General features: G+C 45.3%; 1 protein-coding gene across 2 annotated transcripts in view; it reads right to left on the minus strand.

Annotated features, from left to right (window-relative positions):
- The window catches only part of senp6a (SUMO specific peptidase 6a), a 30,126-nt gene extending 7,504 nt beyond the window's left edge, over nucleotides 1–22,622 (minus strand). Inside the window, exons 1-13 of one of the 2 annotated variants that reach the window (XM_036130412.1) lie at nucleotides 22,504–22,622; nucleotides 20,319–20,412; nucleotides 16,064–16,127; nucleotides 15,882–15,976; nucleotides 15,249–15,404; nucleotides 14,784–14,854; nucleotides 14,567–14,655; nucleotides 13,985–14,351; nucleotides 13,676–13,908; nucleotides 13,464–13,607; nucleotides 12,065–12,098; nucleotides 11,751–11,939; nucleotides 3,660–3,853 (exon numbers count right to left, since the gene is read on the minus strand). In XM_036130412.1, the coding sequence (XP_035986305.1) occupies nucleotides 3,660–3,853; nucleotides 11,751–11,939; nucleotides 12,065–12,098; nucleotides 13,464–13,607; nucleotides 13,676–13,908; nucleotides 13,985–14,351; nucleotides 14,567–14,655; nucleotides 14,784–14,854; nucleotides 15,249–15,404; nucleotides 15,882–15,976; nucleotides 16,064–16,127; nucleotides 20,319–20,412; nucleotides 22,504–22,534 (1,761 nt within the window). In that variant the 5' untranslated portion in view covers nucleotides 22,535–22,622. The remainder of the gene's footprint in view (nucleotides 1–3,659; nucleotides 3,854–11,750; nucleotides 11,940–12,064; nucleotides 12,099–13,463; nucleotides 13,608–13,675; nucleotides 13,909–13,984; nucleotides 14,352–14,566; nucleotides 14,656–14,783; nucleotides 14,855–15,248; nucleotides 15,405–15,881; nucleotides 15,977–16,063; nucleotides 16,128–20,318; nucleotides 20,413–22,503) is intronic. The other variant, XM_036130413.1, reaches the window with a different exon arrangement.
- Nucleotides 22,623–23,753: the final 1,131 nt, after the last annotated feature.

The following is a 23,753-nucleotide window of genomic DNA, read 5'->3' on the forward strand; positions in this document are numbered from 1 at the left end:
TGTAAAAAAAAAAAAAAAAAACACTTTCTTATAAATGGACCATTGGTTGATTTTCTTAAAGTTCAAGAGCATGAGAATTACATTCAGTTAGAAGAGGAATAAACAGGACTACTAGCTATACAGCACCTGAAATTAATATATAGTTTATATTTTTAATAATCTTTATAACTAACAGATGAAGGTTCTGGGTTCGAGTACACCCCTGGGTCTTTCTGCATGGAGTTTGCATGTTCTCCCTGTGCATGCGTGGGTTCTCTCCGGGTACTCCGGCTTCCTCCCACAGACCAAAAACATGACTGTTAGGTTAATTGGCTTCTCCAAATTGTCCTTAGGTGTGAATGGTTGTTTGTCCTGTTTGTCTCTCTGTGTTGCCCTGGACAGGACTGGCGATCTGTCCAGGGTGAACCCCGCCTCTCGCCCAATGAACGCTGGAGATAGGCACCAGCACCCCCCGCGACCCCATGAGGGATTAAGCGGTTTGGAAAATGGATGGATGGATGACTAACAGATAACACAGACTGATGAGACAAAACTATATATTGGTAGTTAATGCTATCTGTAATGTTTTTATAATCAGTTTAGTTGACATCCTAGCAGTGGCGTCTCTGGTATGATAAGTTAAGTGGGGCACAAAAACTCAATACCTTTATTTAGCATAAGCTTACCTTAAATTAGCAGCAACTAATTTTTTGTGATGCATACAACCTGACTTTGATCAATTTTAAATTAAACAGATAAATTAGCATAAACCAACAAACTAGAAAATCTATTATATATAAGGTAAATGTAATTTAAATTTTATACATAAAATTATTAATCAAGGCTTGTTAATTTATTGAACAGAAAAGATTCACATCAATCAATGAGCGAACAAGGACAACAAACACTAGATACATTTTTGCTCTTAGTTTCCATTTTCCTATGTTCTATTCTAATAGTTTTTTTTACATGCTTTTATTTTGTTTGCTGCTATAGGCTTAGGCTGCTGGAGGACATCAGGGTCTATTTCTCTCACTCTGCTGATTTATACTGTTCTCCAGTTTTGCATTGTATTACATTGAAATGACTGTTGTCATTTCAGCTTTTAACTTTTTGCTCTCTCTCTTTTTTCTTCATAGAAGGTACACCTGGTCTGGCGTTCTGTTAACTGTGACATCATCCAGAGAAGACGGCTCACCCGCTACTACCATCTAATGTAGAACAGATTACTGGATCAATGTGTGCTTCTGTGCTTTTTTGTCTCTGCTCTGTCTTCTCTAACATAGAAAGTACTCCTGGGTCAATGTGAGCTTCTGTGCTTTCTGTGTCTCTGCTCTGTCTTCTCTAACATAGAAAGTACTCCTGGATCAATGTGAGCTTCTGAGCTTTCTGTGTCTCTGCTCTGTCTTCTCTAAGCCCCAGTGGGTGGAGGCAGATGAGCGTTCACACTGAGCCTGGTTCTGGTTCTGCTGGAGGTTCTCCTCCCTGTTAAAGGGGAGTTTTCCTCTCCACTGTCGCTTCATGCATGCTCAGTATGAGGGATTGCTGCAAAGCCATCAACAATGCAGACGACTGTCCACTGTGGCTCTACGCTCTTTCAGGAGGAGTGAATGCTGCTTGGAGAGACTTTGAAGCAATCAACTGGTTCCCTTATATAGGACATTTTTTATCAATCTGTATAATATGATTGATTTGACTTTGTAAAGTTCCTCGAGATGACATGTTTCATGAATTGGCGCTATATAAATAAAATGTAATTGTTTTTATTTTTCTATGTTTTAATCACATAAAGGACTTTGCATTGTCATCGTACTGAAATGTGCTATACTAATATAATTCTGCCTTGCCCAGATGGTCCCACATTATCCAGGACAACGTAAACGTAACGTCTGCATTTCCAGCGTTCTGATTGGATGATGCGGGCTTGGGACCGTAGGATTTGTGCCCCACTGCTATCTACTGTGAGTGTACTGGGCATGCTCACTGAGATTTTAGATGTTTGTTATTTAAACAAACATTGGTGGACCGCCCCCAATATCAAAGCGCCTCAGGAGGATTTAACCTCTGAGCTTGTTAGTTTTCTGGCAGACTTAGATATATAGACACAAATGTTTATAACAGAATTTTATTGGTAAGGGAATCTGTCTTTTTACAATATTGCTCCATAAAGAACAATTCTGTCCCGCTGATTGAACACAGAGCTCCACAGCGACACCTGGTGGCCCCGCATGCAGAGATGCCACAGCTTCCTAGTAATGTTTGTACAGTCAGCTGATAGCGTCATGTCCTTTCAGCTGAAACTAAAATTAATTTTCTATATAAGTTCAATTATCGGCGAGAATGCATTTACACAAATATATTCAAAATATAAGTGATATTAGTTTATAGTGTCCAGTGTGTGTATTATTATTATTATTATTATTATTATTATTATTATTATTATTATTATTATTATTATTATTAATGTAAGTTAGATATAAAGCTTTTGATTTGCTTCCAGCATTGTCTCACACAGATGGAAAAGGACTGGAGTTGGTAAATGTTTAACAAAAACATAGAACTGAAAGCTAAAAATTCAACAACAGATCAAATAAGCTAACCTAAGCTAACTTAAAGAGTGCTAAGATTAGCCAAAATAGAGAGCATCTAAGTTAACCTAAAATAAAATAACAAAAGCTGCAGTTAAGTTGTGTTAACATGAAATAAAATAAAAAATGTGCTAAACTAAACTACAAATGGATGAGCTGATGTAAAGCAAACTGAGGATAGAAAATCTAAAATCCTCCCAAATACACAAAGCTACAGTTGCTAAATTCAGCTAACCTAAATTAATACCAAATAAACCAACTAAAATTGAGACAAGCTAAAGCATAATAATGTCAAGAGTGTCAAATTAAATTGTGTTGCGCATAAACACAGCTTTAGAAAAGCTTAAATATACCAAATAAGCTAATCTAAAAAAGGAGGAGCTACAATGTGCTAAGCTAAACTAGCAAAGATAACTGATACTTGGACAAATAAATTTTCAATAAATTATGCTAAAATGAACAAAAATACAAAGTCAAAACTACTAAACTGAGATGAGCTATGGTAAAATAAGCTAGGTTTTGCTAATGTTAGCCAAAATAGGCCAAGCTAATGTGTGCTAAGCTAATATATGCTACATTTTAAATAGTTAAATGTTAGCTAAATTCTAGTAGCATGAATGTGAGCTTCTAATCCGTGTGTTAAATTCTGATGTAATAAAGAACCTTCTAATTTTTCCCTCTACTAGAAATGAAATAAAAAATAGACGATGAGCATCCAGAGTCCATCAGTGTTTCTGCCCAACATCCAGTCCAAAGGGGCACCAGCAGCTTGATTAGGACTCTTTGGAGAAGATAAGACTTTCTACATTTAAAGCTGATTTTATTTTTTTACTTAAATCTAAATTTCAATAGGGACCAGTTTGAGAAAACAACATAAAAAACTAAAAAAAAGATTTGAATAACAGTAGCAATACACGTAAAACATTCCATTAAATAAGGTAATAAAAAATATGACTTAAAAAGAGCAAGTTGCATGATATTTCTCATTGTGTCTTAAAAGAAATGTGAATTTTAAATTGCCCTAAAGTAAATTTTATGTTAGGTAAATGACTTTTTCTGTTTTTCCTTCCGGCTTCCTTGCTATGAACCCACCTTCTCCACCTTCTGGCTGGACGCCTTGTTGTAGTTGACCAGGCGGATGTTGGCCTCCTCAAAGGTCAGCTTGGTGGGGAAGCTGCTGAGGTTGTTGTTCCTGCCGATGACCGTCAGGATGTCCTCCAGGATCATCTGCTCCTTCATCACCAGACCGTTCTCGAAGATCAGGACGATGTACTTCTCGTCTACCTCTGATGACGACAGAGATCAAACGCTTAAATCCTGCTCCCAGTTTTATTTCTCGTCTATATTTTTACTGCTATTCCCAGTTTAAAGTTCAATATTTTGGATCTAACTTGTATTAAAGGGGCTAATAAATCACACAACAAACCATATAAAGTAATGTAACCCAACTCTTGTAATTAAAACTAATTCTATTGTTATTATTGCATGTTTGATTGAAAAGGTTGTGGAACATTTTATGAAACTTTATGCTGTGTCAGTTGTCAGTTAGTTTGACACAAATACTGGTTAAATAGTTTATTTGGTGATTATGTCAAAATTCATCCTGTAATTTCAGTTAAGGTACAAAGTAGAGACGCCATCCGGTGACCAGAACCTGCAGATTCTTTAGCTTCATCAGTACCTGGTGGAGGGCGGAGATCCTGGGTAAACACCACCAGGCTGCACTGCCAGCACAACGTGTGGAAGTAATAATAATAATAATAATAATAATAATAATAATAATAATAATAATAATAATAATATGATAATAATAATAATAATAATAACAATAACAATAATAATAATTAAAACCGCAAGCGGTGATGAGCGGCCCTCGCAGCAAAGCGCCGCTCCGGCCTTGGCCACCGCTGGGATTTGCGCACCGCCGGCCGCCCGCCACCGCAGATGCTGTCACGCATTTTGCCTGCCCGTCCACTGGGCGATTTACACGAACGTGTTCGGCAGCGCTCCCCCACGACTCACAAAAAATCTGGTGCAGATTCACCACAACGGACCGGTATAGCGCCCGCTTCACAGCAGACGCCGCACCAATCCGCCTGTCGATCTCCCGCTCCATCTTCCCCTCATTCGTGAACAAGACCCCAAGATACTTGAACTTCTCCACTAGAAGCTGGACTTTCCTTTTTTAAAAAGCTTATAGTTAGAGTGGCTCATGTTACCCTGAGCTACCTCTATAGTTATGCTGCTATAGGTTTAGGCTACTGCAGGACATCAGGGTCTATTGTTCTTCAATTTTGAATGACTGTTGTAATTTCAGCTTTTAACTTTTTGATTTTTCTTTTTTCTTCATAGTAGGCACACCTGGTCTGGCGTTCTGTTAGCTGTGGCTTCATCCAGGGAAGACAGATCACCCGCTACTACCATCTAATGTAGAACTTCTGTGCTTTTTTTGTCTCTCTTGTTGTGTCTCTGCTCTGTCTTCTGTAACCCCCAGTCTGTCGAGGCAGATGACCGTTCATACTGAGCCCGGTTCTGCTGGAGGTTTTTCCTTCCCGTTAATGGGGAGTTTTTTTTCCTGCTGTCGCTTCATGCTTGCTCAGTAGGTAGGATTGCTGCAAAGCCATGGACAATGCAGACGACTCTCCCTGTGGCTCTACGCTTCTTCAAGAGAGAATGCTACTTGTCAAGACTTTGATGCAATGAACTGGTTCCCTTATATAGGAATTTTTGTGTATAATCTGACCCAATCTGTATAATCTGATTGATTTTGACGTTGTAAAGTGCCTTGAGATGACATATTTCATGAATTGTCGCTATATAAATAACATTGAATTGCATCATCTCTTCAGACCAAATAAACTATCACATTTTTTGAGACAGTTATCTCATTTTAAAGATATAATCATCTAACAGTATTACTCTTAGCAAGTTAAAGCTCCATAATAATTTTAGACCAGGTTTTAGTTCCACTCTTTTATTATGCACATCTAGGCTACCTATAAATATAAAGTATGGTATGCCAAAAAACATTTTCAACAAAAGGCAATTTTAGTAATGGCCTTGCGATTTTATATCTAAGCATTAAAAATGATAATATTTTACCAATTTTCACAGCAAGATGGAAATAACAACTATCCAACATTTTAAGATTTTGTAAAAACTTTTTTCCTTTTTTACCTACCTTTTGAAATTAATACTTGTTTCTACTTCTCCAAAATGAAACTTCAAGAAAACTATTGTGCTGTCCTGGGGCCATATGCAGCTAGACAGCTAGGACAAAAGTTCCCCACAAAAGCTTCCTTTTCTTGCATTCTCTGAATAACCTTTGTTCCCAAATCTGGCTTTAAACATTCTTTTTGTAAAAAGACGAATATTTTTCCAAGGCAGAAGCGTGTAGAACAAATTCAACTTCAACATTAGCAGTTTCCCTAGCTTCATCGCTGAAAAGCAGCTTTTAACCGGAGCAAAATACGTCAAAGATCTTTTTTTAAGGTGAGAGCACTCACTATCTCATGTAATTCACATAGAGATCTAACAAAGTTGTGATGTCTCACTCTGATTAAATATGAACCCAAAACTTTTCTAACTGTTTTTGCCTTGGATTTCCTCTGACTAAGAATTATTATCTTATTTATGTAATGTATTCACGACATGAATTGCCTGTAAAAGCCATGGACAATAAAACATGACACTTCCTGTTGTCAGGGGGCGTGGCCTAAGTGATGTCATCATTTGACCATTGGATATTGTAGAAGACCCGATGATGATCAATCACAGAAAGTTTTGGCGCCTCTGTGTGTTTCTGTGTAGGAGATATAGCAGTTTTTCCTGTTGTCAGGGGGCGTGGCCTAAGTGATGTCATCATTTGACCATTGGATATTGTAGAAGACCCGATGATGATCAATCACAGAAAGTTTGGTGCCTCTGTGTGTTTCTGTGTAGGAGATATAGCAGTTTTTCCTGTTGTCAGGGGGCGTGGCCTAAGTGATGTCATCATTTGTCCATTGGATATTGTAGAAGACCCGATGATGATCAATCACAGAAAGTTTGGTGCCTCTGTGTGTTTCTGTGTAGGAGATATAACAGTTTTTCCTGTTGTCAGGGGGCGTGGCCTAAGTGATGTCATCATTTGACTATTGGATATTGTAGAAGACCCGATGATGATCAATCACAGAAAGTTTGGTGCCTCTGTGTGTTTCTGTGTAGGAGATATAACAGTTTTCTGTTTTGTGGCGAGTAGGTGAACTTTGACCCCTGCTAACGCCCCTTCAACATGCTCAAAAACTCACCGTTTTGATAACTTTTAATTGGCCATGCCTTATGATCAGACTGACCGAGTTTCAAGCCGCTCGCTCGAAATCCCTAGGACGAGTTCGATCAAATACCAATGCTGTAAACGTAAAAAATGAGGTAAAATTACGACCTTCAATCTAAAATGGCCGACTTCCTGTGATATTTGCACTATGACTTTTATTGTAAATTCTGAGCGTCTTGCTTAGATCTACAACTGTACAAAATTTCATTAATCTACGATGAAGTAAGTGAATAGCAAAGGGTCCTTTGAAAATTTCTAGGTGGCGCCGTTGAGGCATTTTTCTTTAGATTTTTGTGACGACCTTAAAATACAAAATTTTTAAACAGTCACCATGCATCTGCAAAGTTTGGTGAGTTTTTGAATATGATAAAGCCCCCAAAAAGGCCCCTCTTTAGGGGGGCAGAATAAAAATAATAATAATTAAAACCGCAAGCGGTGATGAGCGGCCCTCGCAGCAAAGCGCCGCTCCGGCCTTGGCCACCGCTGGGATTTGCGCACCGCCGGCCGCCCGCCACCGCAGATGCTGTCACGCATTTTGCCCGCCCGTCCACTGGGCGATTTACACGAACGTGTTCGGCAGCGCTCCCCCACGACTCACAAAAAATCTGGTGCAGATTCACCACAACGGACCGGTATAGCCCCCGCTTCACAGCAGACGCCGCACCAATCCGCCTGTCGATCTCCCGCTCCATCTTCCCCTCATTCGTGAACAAGACCCCAAGATACTTGAACTTCTCCACTAGAAGCTGGCCCTTGGGACTTTCCTTTTTTAAAAAGCTTATAGTTAGAGTGGCTCATGTTACCCTGAGCTACCTCTATAGTTATGCTGCTATAGGTTTAGGCTACTGCAGGACATCAGGGTCTATTGTTCTTCAATTTTGAATGACTGTTGTAATTTCAGCTTTTAACTTTTTGATTTTTCTTTTTTCTTCATAGTAGGCACACCTGGTCTGGCGTTCTGTTAGCTGTGGCTTCATCCAGGGAAGACAGATCACCCGCTACTACCATCTAATGTAGAACTTCTGTGCTTTTTTGTCTGTCTTGTTGTGTCTCTGCTCTGTCTTCTGTAACCCCCAGTCTGTCGAGGCAGATGACCGTTCATACTGAGCCCGGTTCTGCTGGAGGTTTTTCCTTCCCGTTAATGGGGAGTTTTTTTCCCCGCTGTTGCTTCATGCTTGCTCAGTAGGTAGGATTGCTGCAAAGCCATGGACAATGCAGACGACTCTCCCTGTGGCTCTACGCTTCTTCAAGAGAGAATGCTACTTGTCAAGACTTTGATGCAATGAACTGGTTCCCTTATATAGGAATTTTTTGACCAATGTGTATAATCTGACCCAATCTGTATAATCTGATTGATTTTGACGTTGTAAAGTGCCTTGAGATGACATATTTCATGAATTGTCACTATATAAATAACATTGAATTGCATCATCTCTTCAGACCAAATAAACTATCACATTTTTTGAGACAGTTATCTCATTTTAAAGATATAATCATCTAACAGTATTACTCTTAGCAAGTTAAAGCTCCATAATAATTTTAGACCAGGTTTTAGTTCCACTCTTTTATTATGCACATCTAGGCTACCTATAAATATAAAGTATGGCATGCCAAAAAACATTTTCAACAAAAGGCAATTTTAGTAATGGCCTTGCGATTTTATATCTAAGCATTAAAAATGATAATATTTCACCAATTTTCACAGCAAGATGGAAATAACGACTATCCAACATTTTAAGATTTTGTAAAAACTTTTTTCCTTTTTTACCTACCTTTTGAAATTAATACTTGTTTCTACTTCTCCAAAATTAAACTTCAAGAAAACTATTGTGCTGTCCTGGGGCCATATGCAGCTAGACAGCTAGGACAAAAGTTCCCCACAAAAGCTTCCTTTTCTTGCATTCACTGAATAACCTTTGTTCCCAAATCTGGCTTTAAACATTCTTTTTGTAAAAAGACGAATATTTTTCCAAGGCAGAAGCGTGTAGAACAAATTCAACTTCAACATTAGCAGTTTCCCTAGCTTCATCGCTGAAAAGCAGCTTTTAACCGGAGCAAAATACGTCAAAGATCTTTTTTTAAGGTGAGAGCACTCACTATCTCACGTAATTCACATAGAGATCTAACAAAGTTGTGATGTCTCACTCTGATTAAATATGAACCCAAAACTTTTCTAACTGTTTTTGCCTTGGATTTCCTCTGACTAAGAATTATTATCTTATTTATGTAATGTATTCACGACATGAATTCCTTGCTGTCTTAACAAAAGGCAGAACAACTATAATGTTACTTTCTATAATTATTACAGGCTCTGCTGAGATGTCAAATTCTGGAGAATGCTTAGACACCCTGACACACAAATATGGATTAACTTCATTTCATGTGCACTCGTGAACTTGTTTTAGTTGATTTAGTTTTCTTGATGTACTGTAGAGCGTGATGAGGTCTGTTGTGGTATTGTGTGCACTGGATTGAGGGGACAGTTGGTGTTGTTTGTCAAACCCAATCTTCTTAAGCTGCAAATTCAGTAAAGTTACCAGATATATATATATATATATATATATATATATATATATATATATATATATATATATATATATATATATATAAAACGGTTGCAGTTACAGCTCAAACGTCGTAACAACACTTCTAAATCTGAGTCTGACGCACAATTTCAAATACAAACACGAAGCAGTTTGATTTTTGTCCGATGACGAGCGAGCGAGCGAGAGAGAGACAACTGGTAAAGCAGCACATAGTAACAATAAAGATGAGCGCCATAAAGATGTTATTAATCAGGGAAATCTTTCTGATTGTTTCACAGCGGTTACCTGCAGCGGGTAAACACGCCCACGACAACACACTTAGGCTCCCCGCAGCCCGTTTCTATCGGAATATGCGCCAAAACTGCCTCTTTAAAATGAACTGCACGGTTCAGTCTGCGCCTGTCTGAATTGCAATGTGAAGTTTTACACATCTATGCGTGAGCATAATCAAAAATTCCCCCCAGGTGCAGCGTTTTTTTTTTCCTCAGGACCCGCGGTAACGACAGCGGTGTTATTACGATGGAGTATTAGGGCCACACATGAAGAGAAAAAATAATTTTGCCATGACGAGATTAAACTGGTGCAGATCAGTTGATGCAGCGATGCATTTGGCCACCGGAGGCAGTGGCGACCCACCAGCTTAAAATCTATGTATTGACATCTTAAAAATAGTCTTATAGCTTAAAAGATCATCCTGTTTTGGTTGGTTTTGTAGCCGAATAGAAGAGATGTTCTCAAAGCATTAAATAAGCCTTTTGACTTTTAAAAATGTTGTCCTTTTAAGGTAATTTTAAGTTACTTTTTATTAAATTTATCAATATCCTATGGAAGTCTGGACATATGGCAGCGGCGTTTCAGGTGACTTTGCCACGCCACTACGCCGCCCTGCTCCATCGAATCCAGTTGATTTTGTAGCCGAATAGAAGAGATGTTCTCAAAGCATTAAATAAGCCTTTTGACTTTTAAAAATGTTGTCCTTTTAAGGTAATTTTAAGTTACTTTTTATTAAATTTGTCAATATCTTATGGAAGTCTGGACATATGGCAGCAGCGTTTCAGGTGACTTCGCCACGCCACCACGCCGCACTGCTACATGAAATCCAGTTGGGCCTGGAATCCACAACACAGCAACATGTCTTCTGTCTGTGGACACAGTTTCATGTTGATTAGCTCAGAGGGGTAACATAGCGACTGTTAACAATAAAACATGACACTTCCTGTTGTCAGGGGGCGTGGCCTAAGTGATGTCATCATTTGACCATTGGATATTAAAGAAGACACGATGATGATCAATCACAGAAAGTTTGGTGCCTCTGTGTGTTTCTGTGTAGGAGATATAACAGTTTTATTTTTTGTGGCGAGTAGGTGAACTTTGACCCCTGCGAATGCCCCTTCAACAAGCTCAAAAACTCACCGTTTTGATAACTTTTAATTGGCCATGCCTTATGATCAGACTGACCGAGTTTCAAGCCGCTCGCTCAAAATCTCTAGGAGGAGTTCGATCAAATACCACTGCTGTACACGTCAAAAATGGGGTCAAAATCAGACTTTCAATCTAAAATGGCCGACTTCCTGTGATATTTGCACTATGACATTAATTGTAAATTCTGAGCGTCTTGGTGAGCTCTACCACTGTTCCAAATCTCATGTCTCAACGATTAAGTAAGTGAATAGCAAAGGGTCCTTTGAAAATTGCTAGGTGGCGCCGTTGAGGCATTTTTCTTTTGATTTTTGGGACGACCTTAAAATACAAAATTTTTAAAAAGTCACCATGCACCTGCAAAGTTTGGTGAGTTTTTGAGTATGATAAAGCCCCCAAAAAGGCCCCTCTTTAGGGGGGCAGAATAAAAATAATAAGAAACAACACAGAAACAATAGGCCTTCGCAGCGCTTCGCTGCTCGGGCCTAATAATAAGAAGAAACAACACAGAAACAATAGGCCTTCGCAGCGCTTCGCTGCTCGGGCCTAATAATAATAATAGGTATTTCAATTTCAAATGAACTCTGAGGAGGTATTTTCATTGTGTTGATGGCTTTGCAGCAATCCCTCATACTGAACTGAAGGGTTCTGCAGATCACCAGCAGCCCTTCTCATAAACTCTGCTGACAGGAGCAGCTTGCATGACGTCGGTAAGAAGCTGGTTCTGATATTAGCGGACCAGGACGGTGAAACTCTAGACGTGGGCCTGAGGCAGCAGCTAACTGAGGGAAAGGACAGCAGAAGAGATTCTCCTGGAGGATTTAGTTCTGACCGGGAGCGACTGGACCTGCTGTGGACTCCGGATCAGGACAGGAAGCGGACGTGCGTGGCTTCTTTACTCACGGTCTGCGGCGCAGTCGTACCACTGGCCCCCCCGCTCCTGGGACATGTGGAGCTGGGAGCGCAGGCGGAGACACTCGTCCTCGCTGGTCTGGAAGAACAGGACGGGAAGTTTGCGGACGCTGCACCACTCGCAGCTGATCAGCTCAGACGTCTGCAGGCGGAGCGCCTCCGAGGTGCCGGCCTCTGCGCCTGAGGAGACAAACCGTGAGGAGCAGCACCTCCACAACCCCCCCCCCCGACACATTCAGGCGTCCAGCTGGGTCCGGAACCGGGCCGCAGGAAGCCCAGACCACGCAGAGAAGGACGCTCCTTACCTTCAGCCTCCACCTCGATGCTGTCCACAGAAAACTGAAAAACAACAAATAACATCGTTTCATTTCCAGTTTCATTTATTTACATGCAAATCTGTTAGATTATTATCATTATGTGCCTGGAAAACAAGGATATAGTGAAGGAGAAACTTTCACAAAGTGAAAATCATTTATTATGTAGACAGACATAATCAGGCAGAGAGAAAGATTTCCAGCTTTTATTTCCTGTAGTTTGATAAATCTGGCTTAGACAGAATGAAAATTCAACGTCTCAGAAAATTAGGACATTCCATCCAGTAAAATGGTGTTTATAACAGAAATGTCTCTTGTCTGTGTCAGAACCGGGTCTGGGCTCCGCATGGAGGCGTTCCGCCTGTGGTTCTTGCCACGCTTTTCTATTTTCTGACACACTAAAGTTTGGGTTATTATTATTTTTAAATTGAGTTGCAGCATCAAGTTTATTACTCTAAATGAAAGGATGGATTTTAGGTCATAAAGCCGATCAAAGATTGTTAGGCGGATAAAAAGGAACAGTTTTCAGGTTTTCTACGTCAGTTTGAGGCCAGTTTATGGTTCTTAGTCCCTTTCAGACAGTTTAGGATCAAATAATCAAATAATTCAGCCCCAGAACTGGGTACAACTGTGAATAAAGTGTGTTTTAAATAAAGAAAGTGGGTTTTCTTAACTAAACATGAGTGCAAACATGACAGCAGCCTCAACTCTGTTAAAACTAAAAGAAGACATCCTTCTGGAAGCAAAAAGAGGAAGTAAAAACGGAGGAAGAAGAGAAAGGCAAAGACAGTGGTGAGTGATGGCAGATCGTGGCTCATTCAGCCCAAAGCAATCGAGCTTAGAGCAGCTTTAACCTCACCAGGCCATGAACCTGGCTCTGAGAAACTGAAACCATAGCTTTCCATGTTTTCAATCAGCCAGGAATGCTAAATGATTGACTTAAGAATGTTTGCTAGTGCAGCTAAATGACTGTATGTGGGTGAGTTTATCGTATTAAAGGTGCAGTGGACGACCTTTTCCAGCTTTGAGTCATGGAGGATCATCTTTCCTGAGCTGGCTGCGCTCTTCTAGTGTTTATCAGTGAGCTTCTGTTTCAGCGCCGCCGCTCTCAGTGTTTATTTAGCAAATGGCTGAGAGTCAGAAGAAGCAAACTGTTGACAGGTCTATGAGGAGGAGAGGACCTCAGTAGAAAAACATCATGGTGGATTTATTTCCCTGAGGAGCAGCAGGGCAGGTAAGACGTCTGGAACATTTAGCTCAGTTATCCAGAAATGGTCGTTTCTTAGCTACACTTCCAGAAATAAATGACTGCAGGTGTAATATCTAAAGTTCCTGTGGGACTTTTGTGATAAACCTGCTCTGCATCTCCAGGAAGGAAGGACGGACTCACGATGACGGGCTTGACCACCATGCGCCTCAGGGTCCCGATGCGAACGCTGCGGCACTCCAGGATGATGCTGTCGCACTTGGTGGGCGACGCTTTCAGCTTCTTCCTCTTAGCGGGAAGCTGCTGGGCGGGCGGCTGGTTCCCAAACTGGGGATGAGAACGGAGAAGCTGTTAATTCCCCGCCCGCCGGCTCACAGACCCCCCGCCTTCTCTACCTGGTCCTTCATGCGCGCTCTCCGCGGGATCCGGATCCTGGTGTTCACGTCTTCAAAGAAGTCGGCGGGCAGCTCCTCGGCGCTCTTCACCGCCGCCTCCACTCTGCCAGCAGAGGGCGCCGGGGAGGAGTGGGCGGAGTCAGCGGGTCGGGGGGAAACGTTGTCCAATCGGTTGCCGCTGCCGGTGCTGCTGGTTTCTGCCTCCTCTTCCTCTTCGTCGCTGGACAGGACGACTGAAGAGGAAGAGGAAGAGAGGTTAACCGCTGCAGACGACCACAGCCCCCCCCCCCCCTCGTTGCTCCTACTCACTGGGGTCGTTGAGCTCAGGCGGCTGCCCCCCCCCCGGGGCCTTCCCCTTGGTGGGGGTGCCGGCCCTGCAGCAGCCGGACGTCCCGGCCAATGGGGGGACTCGGCCGTTGCTGAGCAGCCCCGCCCTGCCGCAGGTGACCCGTACCGGCAGGGGCTCCCTCATGGCGGGCTTGTAGAAGTTCTGCTGCAGGCCGTTGGGTCCGGGGGGGGGCTGGGGTCTGATGGAGGGCCTGGGGGTCGGGGAGGCCGGGGCGGACCGGGGGCCCACCAGAGACTCGCTGCTCCCACAGCTCAGGCAGCGGCTGCTGTCCTCGCTGGGCTTGTTGCACTTCAGGCACACGGTGTGGTAGACGGTGGGGGGGGCGGGCTGGGGAGGGCAGGAGAGGAAATTATTACACGCTACACGATTACACGCTACACGATTACACGCTACACCACAGCTTCCCTAAAGTATTCACACCCCTCAGCCTTTCTACATCCTTCCAGCCGCAGGGATCACAGATCTGAACTCTGCTGGATTGTGCTGAGGCTGCCCGCTATGAATTGTGGGAAATGAAGTTCCAACCTCAGGGCTCCTCTCACCTCGGTGACTTTGAGCTGAGGGGAACAGCAGACGTTCTCCAGAGGCCTCCTCTTCTGCTGGACACGCCGTTTCCTGATCAGCGTCTCGTCTGCAACATTTAAAACAGATTAATGGATTTATTCACATCGTTGCTGTTTGAACGCCTTTGGTTCCCCGGGTTCTGACCCAACAGCACACAGTCCAATAAACAATTAGAACGTGACACGTGGACTGTACCTTGGGACTCTGGACAGGTGAGGACGATGCTGTCCATCTCCACAGCTTCCTGTGTGGCTGATGGGTCGTTTCTGTGGGAGCAGAGATCAGGATCATGTCTGCCTTAACGGCCCAGAAACACGGAGCCAACAGCGCCGCCGCCACCGGCTCCTTTCTGTTTAGCTCTGCTGTGCTAAAACACTCTTTAGTTGAGTTTCAACAAAATGTTAGCGATGTTTGTAGCAAAGATCAGAGGCGCGGTGATTAAAGCTGCTCTAGGTAACGTCAGCATAAATGTGGTTTTTACAGTAGTTGGTAAAATCTGAGCTCCTCTGGCGCCCCCTGGTGGCCCTGCTGCCATCTGCAGAAATCCACCGCTCAGAACCGACCAATCAGAGCCAGGAGGAATGGCTGGCTCTGATTGGTCGGTTCTGAGTTGGCTGAGAGCCTGTTTCAGTGAGGATGAGGAGGGAGGAAGCCGCTGACCTCTGAACGGGTTTCCTGATCATGGAAGGGACCTGAGCGTGCTGAAAGTGCCGACCCTGCAGCACGATCCCCGGGGGAAGCGTGGAGGTGAGGATCAGGTTGAAGTTGGTTGTGGCGCTGGTGGAGGACGGCGTCGGTACCGCCAGCGGGACGTCGCTGCAGGAGAGGAAAGACCGAGTCAAGCCGAGTCCAACATGGAGGACAGACGAGAACATTCAGCCAGACGGCGCCCTGAAGAGAGTTAATGACGCCGTCCAATCAGAGCCCAGCGTGCAGCGCCCAGACTGAACTGGACCTGAAGGCCCGTTTAACCTGGTTGGGTTAGCTCAGAACAATAAGGCCTCATTCTGAGAGCTCTGACTAAATGGACCGAGTTCTGGTTCTCCTCATCCATCCTGGTACCGTCACAGAACCGGCGGCCTCTTCTGGGTCCAGGAGGCGCTGGATGTGCCACCGACCCGCCTGCAGCCAAGGCCAGGTACTGATTCACAGGACGCCCTGGTTCTGGACCGGCCTGGTTCTGGTGTGTTCTGGTCCTAGTGTGTTCTGGTTCTGGTGTGTTCTGGTTCTGGGTTCGGGGGTCTGGACTAATAACGGCAAAGTAACAATAAGACGAACAGAACCGGTTCCTACCTGAATCTTCTCGGACCCAGCCGGTTCAGAGGCCTCACGTTTGATCGGCTTCCAAAGGTTCTCAGGGCATCAGAACCGAACGGGCCTAAAGGAGACTGGACCAGAACATTTCAGCTTAGACGAGTCCAAAGCTCAGCGCCAGCAGTCTGGACCGGTGCATCAGCAGAACCAGGAGGATTTACCTTCTTCTCCTCCGGGGAGGTCAGCTGCTCCCGCTCCATCTCCTCCACGCTCACCACGCTCGCTCTGAGGAGAAGATCACAACAACCCCGCGTCAGCTGGGCGCCTTTTCAACGTGGCGCCGTCATAACGAGTCGCCATCAGACCATGATGTCTGACGGCGAGACGACGAGACGTAGTGGCAAATATTAACGCATCCCTGATTACTCATTAAAATAAAGTTGCAGCACTTTACTGAGAACCAGAGCAGAAAGTATTCACACTCCGGCTGCTGCCGCTCTGAGCCTCCTTGGCTCTGCGGCGGCGGCGCGTTAGCAGACGTAGCAAGTGCCTCAGAATCGGAACATTTACTGAAAACACGCCAACATGAAGCTGAGCGAAGATGCCCATATATGGAGGCGATGGGTCAGAGGTCAACAGTGTTACCAGCCAATCACTGCAGCCCCTGCAGCGCTAGCCCCGCCCACTTTTTGGGAGCAGATGGCAGCATGCGCTGAAACCAGGAACTAATTAATAGTTCCTGGTTTGAAATGAGCCAGATGTTTTCTTATTTCCATTTATTAATTATTATCTTTGTGGAGGGCAGAGCAGGCCTGCAGCATTATTTATGTATTTAATAAACAGACACATTCAATAATTATAGATTTAATAGTTTAGAGGGTTTTTTTTTAGTTCTGATGTATCCTGACAAATATTTCCTGAACGGATCAGGAACCAAGGAACCAGCAGATGATCCAGCAGAACCACTGGAAGTGATGGTCTAAATGGAGCAGGCGCTGGTTCTGTACGGTCCTGTTGCTGCTCAGGTCCAACTGGACCGGCTCACTACTCTGGACTCCAGGATCTCCAGGCGTCCGCTGGTCCGTCTGCGTCATGCAGCGATGCTGGATCCCGCAGAACCCTGCTGCAGGTTCTGCAGGTTCTGCAGAATAACGACGAACTGGACCTTCACACACACACAACTGGACCCCAGCAGGTGGAACGCTCAGGCGGCTAGAAGACGCTGACCAGGAAACGATCAGCAGCACGTTATTGATCAATTACTGATGAATTACTGATTTACTGATGAATTACTGCTGATTTACTGCTGATTTACTGCTGAATTACTGCTGATTTACTGAATTACTGCTGAATTACTGCTGAATTACTGCTGAATTACTGAATTACTGCTGAATTACTGCTGAATTACTGCTGATTTACTGCTGATTTACTGAATTACTGCTGATTTACTGCTGATTTACTGCTGAATTACTGCTGATTTACTGAATTACTGCTGAATTACTGCTGAATTACTGCTGAATTACTGAATTACTGCTGAATTACTGCTGAATTACTGCTGATTTACTGCTGATTTACTGAATTACTGCTGATTTACTGCTGAATTACTGCTGATTTACTGCTGAATTACTGAATTACTGCTGAATTACTGCTGAATTACTGCTGAATTACTGAATTACTGAATTACTGCTGAATTACTGCTGAATTACTGCTGAATTACTGAATTACTGAATTACTGCTGATTTACTGCTGAATTGCTGCTGATTTACTGAATTACTGCTGAATTACTGCTGAATTACTGCTGAATTACTGCTGAATTACTGAATTACTGCTGATTTACTGAATTACTGCTGAATTAATGCTGAATTACTGCTGAATTACTGCTGAATTACTGAATTACTGCTGAATTACTGCTGATTTACTGAATTACTGCTGAATTACTGAATTACTGCTGAATTACTGCTGATTTACTGAATTACTGCTGAATTACTGCTGAATTACTGAATTACTGCTGAATTACTGCTGATTTACTGAATTACTGCTGAATTACTGCTGAATTACTGAATTACTGCTGAATTACTGAATTACTGCTGAATTACTGCTGATTTACTGAATTACTGCTGATTTACTGAATTACTGCTGAATTACTGCTGAATTACTGAATTACTGCTGAATTACTGAATTACTGCTGAATTACTGCTGATTTACTGAATTACTGCTGAATTACTGCTGATTTACTGCTGAATTACTGAATTACTGCTGAATTACTGAATTACTGCTGATTTACTGCTGAATTGCTGCTGAATTACTGATGATTTACTGATGATTTACTGATGAATTACTGATGAATTACTGAATTACTGCTGAAAACAGCCATGATGCTGCAGATCTGATGCTTCTTCCCTGGATCTCAGAGAATAGACTTTAAAATCCTTCTGTTAGTCTATAAATCCCTGAATTAGCTCCTAAATCCATCACAGACTTGTTATCAGGGCATCAACCCTCCAGACCACTCAGGTCTTCTGGCTCCAGCCTGCTCTGCAGAACCAGAACCAGAACCAGAACCAGACATGGAGAAGCAGCATTTAGTTCCTATGCTCCACTGATCTGGAACAAACTCCCAGAAAACTGGAAAAGTTCTGAAAGTTCCTTTAAATCAAGGTTAAAACACATTTGTTTAGGATTAACTTTGACTGTTCTAGTTAAACTGTTTTACCGTTTTTAATTTACATTTTATTATTTTGCTATATCTTAATCATGTAAAGCACTTTGTATTGTCGTGTACTGAATTGTGCTATAGAAATAAATTTGCCTTGCCTTGCCTTGCCTTGCCTGCCATCTCTGCCCGGTGGGCTGGTCTAGGTCGGTGACAGAGTCAGCAGGACCAGCACAGCGGGTCATGGTCCCGGTTCTAAAAGCTTAAATCTGTTCTGATGTTGAGCGCTGGCACAGAAACCAGCTGATTGGTCCGTTGGTCCAACGTAAGTTTTTACCTTTAGCTTCACTAACGATGATTTTAAAACGAAGCTGTTGCTTCTGCAGCCTCTCTGGGTCATTTAATGTACGAACAGGAGGAAATGTTCTGATTCTAGCTTCCTGCTTTTGGTCTCTGAGACACCTGGTCCACCTGGTCCACCTGGACCACCTGGACCACCTGGACCAGAACCGCCACAGGTGGGTGAGATGTGGTGCTGCTGTGGAGCTCCGTTAACAAAGTTCTGCAGAAATATTAGAACCTACCAGGGTTGGACCCAAAGTTACTGACAGACGTTAAGGTCAGCCTTCATCGTTAGCTGGACCGGCCCAAAGGCAGCCAGAGATTAGGGTGATGGTCAGGAGGCCTTCCAGCTGCTCACAGACATGGAGAAGCTGCTAGAAGGTTTTTATAATCATTACTGAGAAGACTAGAAATAAATCTGTAGGTTTTAGGATCTCTGGAGACGGCGTCTCACTTCCTGCCAGAAACGCGTTTCTACCCACATCCTCCAGGGTATGAATACTTTAGAGCTTTATCTGTCTGCTGTCTGGTGCGGGTCAGTGAGGTGTAGTGAGGTTCTGGAAGGTGTGACCCAGATCAGTTTGCATAAAACAGGCAGAACATTTCTGTCTGCTGCTGGCAGAGCGACCAGTGAGCGAATGGAGGCTGCTGGCGTGGAACCAGCAGCTTAAAGCAGCGAGGCAGCAGCTTAAAGCAGCGAGGCAGCAGCAGCAAGGCAGCAGCAAGGCAGCAGCAAGGCAGCAGCTTAAAGCAGCGAGGCAGCAGCTTAAGGCGGCAGCAAGGCAGCAGCTTAAGGCGGCTTAAGGCAGCAGCGAGGCAGCAGCGAGGCAGCAGCAAGGCAGCAGCTTAAAGCAGCGAGGCAGCAGCAAGGCAGCAGCTTAAAGCAGCGAGGCAGCAGCTAGGCAGCAGCAAGGCAGCAGCTTAAAGCAGCAAGGCAGCAGCTTAAAGCAGCGAGGCAGCAGCAAGGCAGCAGCTTAAAGCAGCAGCGAGGCAGCAGCAAGGCAGCAGCTTAAAGCAGCGAGGCAGCAGCAAGGCAGCAGCAAGGCAGCAGCGAGGCAGCAGCGAGGCAGCAGCAAGGCAGCAGCAAGGCAGCAGCAAGGCAGCAGCAAGGCAGCAGCTTAAAGCAGCGAGGCAGCAGCAAGGCAGCAGCGAGGCAGCAGCAAGGCAGCAGCAAGGCAGCAGCAAGGCAGCAGCAAGGCAGCAGCTTAAAGCAGCGAGGCAGCAGCAAGGCAGCAGCGAGGCAGCAGCGAGGCAGCAGCGAGGCAGCAGCAAGGCAGCAGCAAGGCAGCAGCAAGGCAGCAGCTTAAAGCAGCGAGGCAGCAGCGAGGCAGCAGCAAGGCAGCAGCGAGGCAGCAGCGAGGCAGCAGCAAGGCAGCAGCAAGGCAGCAGCAAGGCAGCAGCTTAAAGCAGCGAGGCAGCAGCTTAAAGCAGCGAGGCAGCAGCAGGGGGCGGGGCTAGAGGCGAGGGCGGATGATGCCTACTCGTGTCTCCTCTCGGTCTCCCCGTCACCAGGAAGGGAGAAGCTCCAGCTGTGCTTGAAGCCTCCATCTCTCCTGGAGTCAGATCTATCCAGGGCTGAAATCAGAACCAGAACCAGGTCAGTGCAGGAACATCATCAACATGCATCACAGGAGCTGAGCAGAACCCGACCAGAACCGCTGCAGAAACACGCTCATGTCACTAGAGGTCCCAGCTCCATCTCATTCGCTGAGTCCGTTTCTGTTTTCTGGACAATTTGCTTCTGCGAGCTAAGCAGGCTCCACATGTTCTGACCCGGTTCTGACCCGAGGCCGCACACAGAACCAGCCCCGGGTCTGCAGATAGCCGTCAGACTTGGTGTGACTTTTCTTTTTATTGCAGCGTTTTATTAGCTTTGCTAATAAATTAGCCAAAGTTCTGGTCGGTACCGCTGCTTCCCTGATGGGGAACCGGTACCATGAGGAAGTCCAATAAACCGACACGCGTCCTGGAACCGCAGCAGTGCAACCACTTCCTGTTGCTCCCAGCAGAACCGGGTTCTGCAGCGGTCCAGCAGGCAGAACCTCAGTGACCTTTCCACGCTCAGCACCAGGTAACCCCGGCCCGGCCCGGCCCGGCAGAACACGGTCCGTTCGGTTCTAGCACACTGGCCCGTTAAGTGATCTGAAAACACTGACAGAACCTGCTTAGAAAGGAACCTTTTGGATCCTGCAGGACCACACGGGCGGTACCAAACCGTCTGACCCAGTCGGCCGTCTCGCTGTGGAGACCTCAGAGTTCTGAAGGACCTGAAGGAGGTCCGCTTACCTCCTCCATCTTGGTTCAGACAGCAGGTCCAACAGCCACAGAACCATCAGAACCAGCCTGCAGCATCGGAACCAGCCTGCAGCATCTGAACCATCAGAACCATCAGAACCAGCCTGCAGCATCGGAACCAGCCTGCGGCATCAGAACCAGCCTGCAGCATCAGAACCATCAGAACCAGCCCGCACCATCAGAACCAGCCTGCAGCATCGGAACCATCAGAACCAGCCTGCAGCGCAGCATCAGAACCAACCCAACACTTTGAGCATCTGCCTCATTTCTCCTCAGCGGTCTTCACGGCGCCGGTCATCGGGCCGAGCTGCTCCAGCTGATCAGAGGTTCTCCTGGTCTCTGACTGGTACCAACTAGCTGTGGACCGGTCCGTTTCTGTTTCAGAGGAGCAACCTAACCAGGGTGGGTCCAGATTAGCGTCAGAGCTGCTCAGTGACCCGGTTCTGGTTTGGTCCAGGAGCCTCCAGTCTCCCTGAGGACCATTCCACCACCGACCCAAACACCATTAGGATTAAAGAGACCCAAACCGGTACCGGTCCAGTCCAGAACTCTGCATGAACTGATGTTCTCAGTGTTCTCTCTGGTGCAACTTTAAAGGCCCGTTAGAGCAACAAAGTGGTCTGAGCAGCACCAGCGGTTCTTTTGGACCTGGAGTACTGAACCCGGTCCGGTTCTCCTCCATCATGTTTTACTGGCTCTGTTAGAAACGTCCCGACCCAGTGGCGTCAGGAAACCCGTTCAGAACTCTGGTTCTGTGGCTCATCCAACCAGAACCAGAGTTAAATGGACCTCTGATGGTGGACCTGAGCTGGGTGACGTCACAGAGGTTATTAATATTCATATTAATGTTGCAGGTAGAGCCTCTTTCAGGCGAAGGTCGGAGGAAACAACCAGTCCTGCTTTGTTGACATCTGTCCTCAGCTCAGCAGCTAGCCTCTTAGCATGCTAGCTAGCGCAGGTGAGCAGCCTGGTTCCGAGTTCTGGCCAATCAGAGCCCATTTACCTGCTGATTGTTGCCTACCTGCTTCCTCCCTCCGCAGAGACCCACCAGGCGGAGCTTCCAGCCGCTTCTAGCCGCAGGAAGGCCCGCTGCTGCCGCGGCTACCTCCGGCTAACGCCAGCGCTAACGGGGCTAGCTCCGCGGCTACAGAACACCGCCGGTACCGCTCAGAAACAACCGAACCGGCCTTCAGCTGCTACCCCACCAGGCCCGAACGTGCGGCTCCGCCGGCGGCCTGGCAGCCCCCCGCTGCCCGGCGGCCGGAGGATGGCTGGGGGCAGCAGCATGGAGGCAGCCCGGGACCAGGAGCTGTGTGCGGGCAGAGCCCCGCAGCGGACCGGTACCGGTACCGGGGGCAGGCCACGGCTTACCTTCGAGGAAAAAGCTTCTGTTGTGGGCCATGTTTATGCCATGACCCGCTTCAGGTTCCGAGGATGCTCATGTAGGATGGAAACAGCAGATCGGTGCTTTAAAGCGGCTCGGATCCACAGACCATGCCGGAAGTTCCTACGCCGGGACTTCACAATAAAAGCTTGAACATTCTCACGCGCGTGTCATGGCTGAACTGGACCAGAACGGGTTCTGCTCAACAAAACATCAATAAAACCGTAAAACGTAATAAACCTCAGATAAGAGGGGGGGGGCATGAAACCAAGTCAGCGTTTCTGCACCTTTGTCCACGACCCGCTTCATAGTTACACTACCTGGTGGTTTACCTGGTGGTTCACCTGGTGGTTCACCTGGTGGTTCACCTGGTGGTTCACCTGGTCAGGTTTATGTGTGAATAAAGAACTGATTTACTGGCTAAAACTGACCCAGTAATACACCGGGTTAAGACCTAGTATCATACTCGGTAATTAACCCGGACTGCTCCAGTGTTATAATAATAATAATAATAAAATAATAATAACATAATAATAGAGCTGCAACATTCCTGGACTGGGCATGCATTTGTGTGATTATGCACAACATTCATACTAGTCTTCATTTAGCTCCTCCCATGATGTCTCTCTGACTGAAAAATGTTCTTAAATTGAATGAGGTTTCCTAATCTTTATGTAAAATGTTATTCAGACAAATGCTAATAAAATCCCTAGATTTAAAATGTGATTCTCCTCCTGGTTCCTGGTGACAGAGCAGCAAGGCCCAGTCGGCCTGGCAGGACGCAGCCTCGCAGCCTCAGTAGCAGAGGACTGCATGAGGAAGGAGAGACAGAAGAAGCAGGACGGGGACAGGAAGGGACAGGAAGGGACTCAGAGAGGGACAATGTGGACATGATCATGGACGTGATCATGGACATGATCATGGACATGATCATGGACATGACCACGTAGCATCCACAGCCAACCTGACCTGACGGTTTTACAGAGATATGAGAAGTATTCATGGCTGCGTGTAAATGTGGTGCTGATGGTGATCTGTGCTTCACTGCTCCAGATACTTCAGGACAAGGAGACCAGCACAGGCCAGACACAGGCCTTCTCTGATTCAAGAGCTGGAAAGAAGCGCTTAAAAATGTACGATGCATGAGAAACCAGAGGGTCACCACCACCTGGCTGTTCCAGCTGCTGCATGATTGTGCAGCGCAGGCAGAAAACAGACAATCTGTTAAAATTAACAA

The sequence above is a fragment of the Fundulus heteroclitus genome, unplaced genomic scaffold, assembly GCF_011125445.2.
Source record: "Fundulus heteroclitus isolate FHET01 unplaced genomic scaffold, MU-UCD_Fhet_4.1 scaffold_36, whole genome shotgun sequence".
Taxonomy (NCBI): Eukaryota; Metazoa; Chordata; class Actinopteri; order Cyprinodontiformes; family Fundulidae; genus Fundulus; species Fundulus heteroclitus.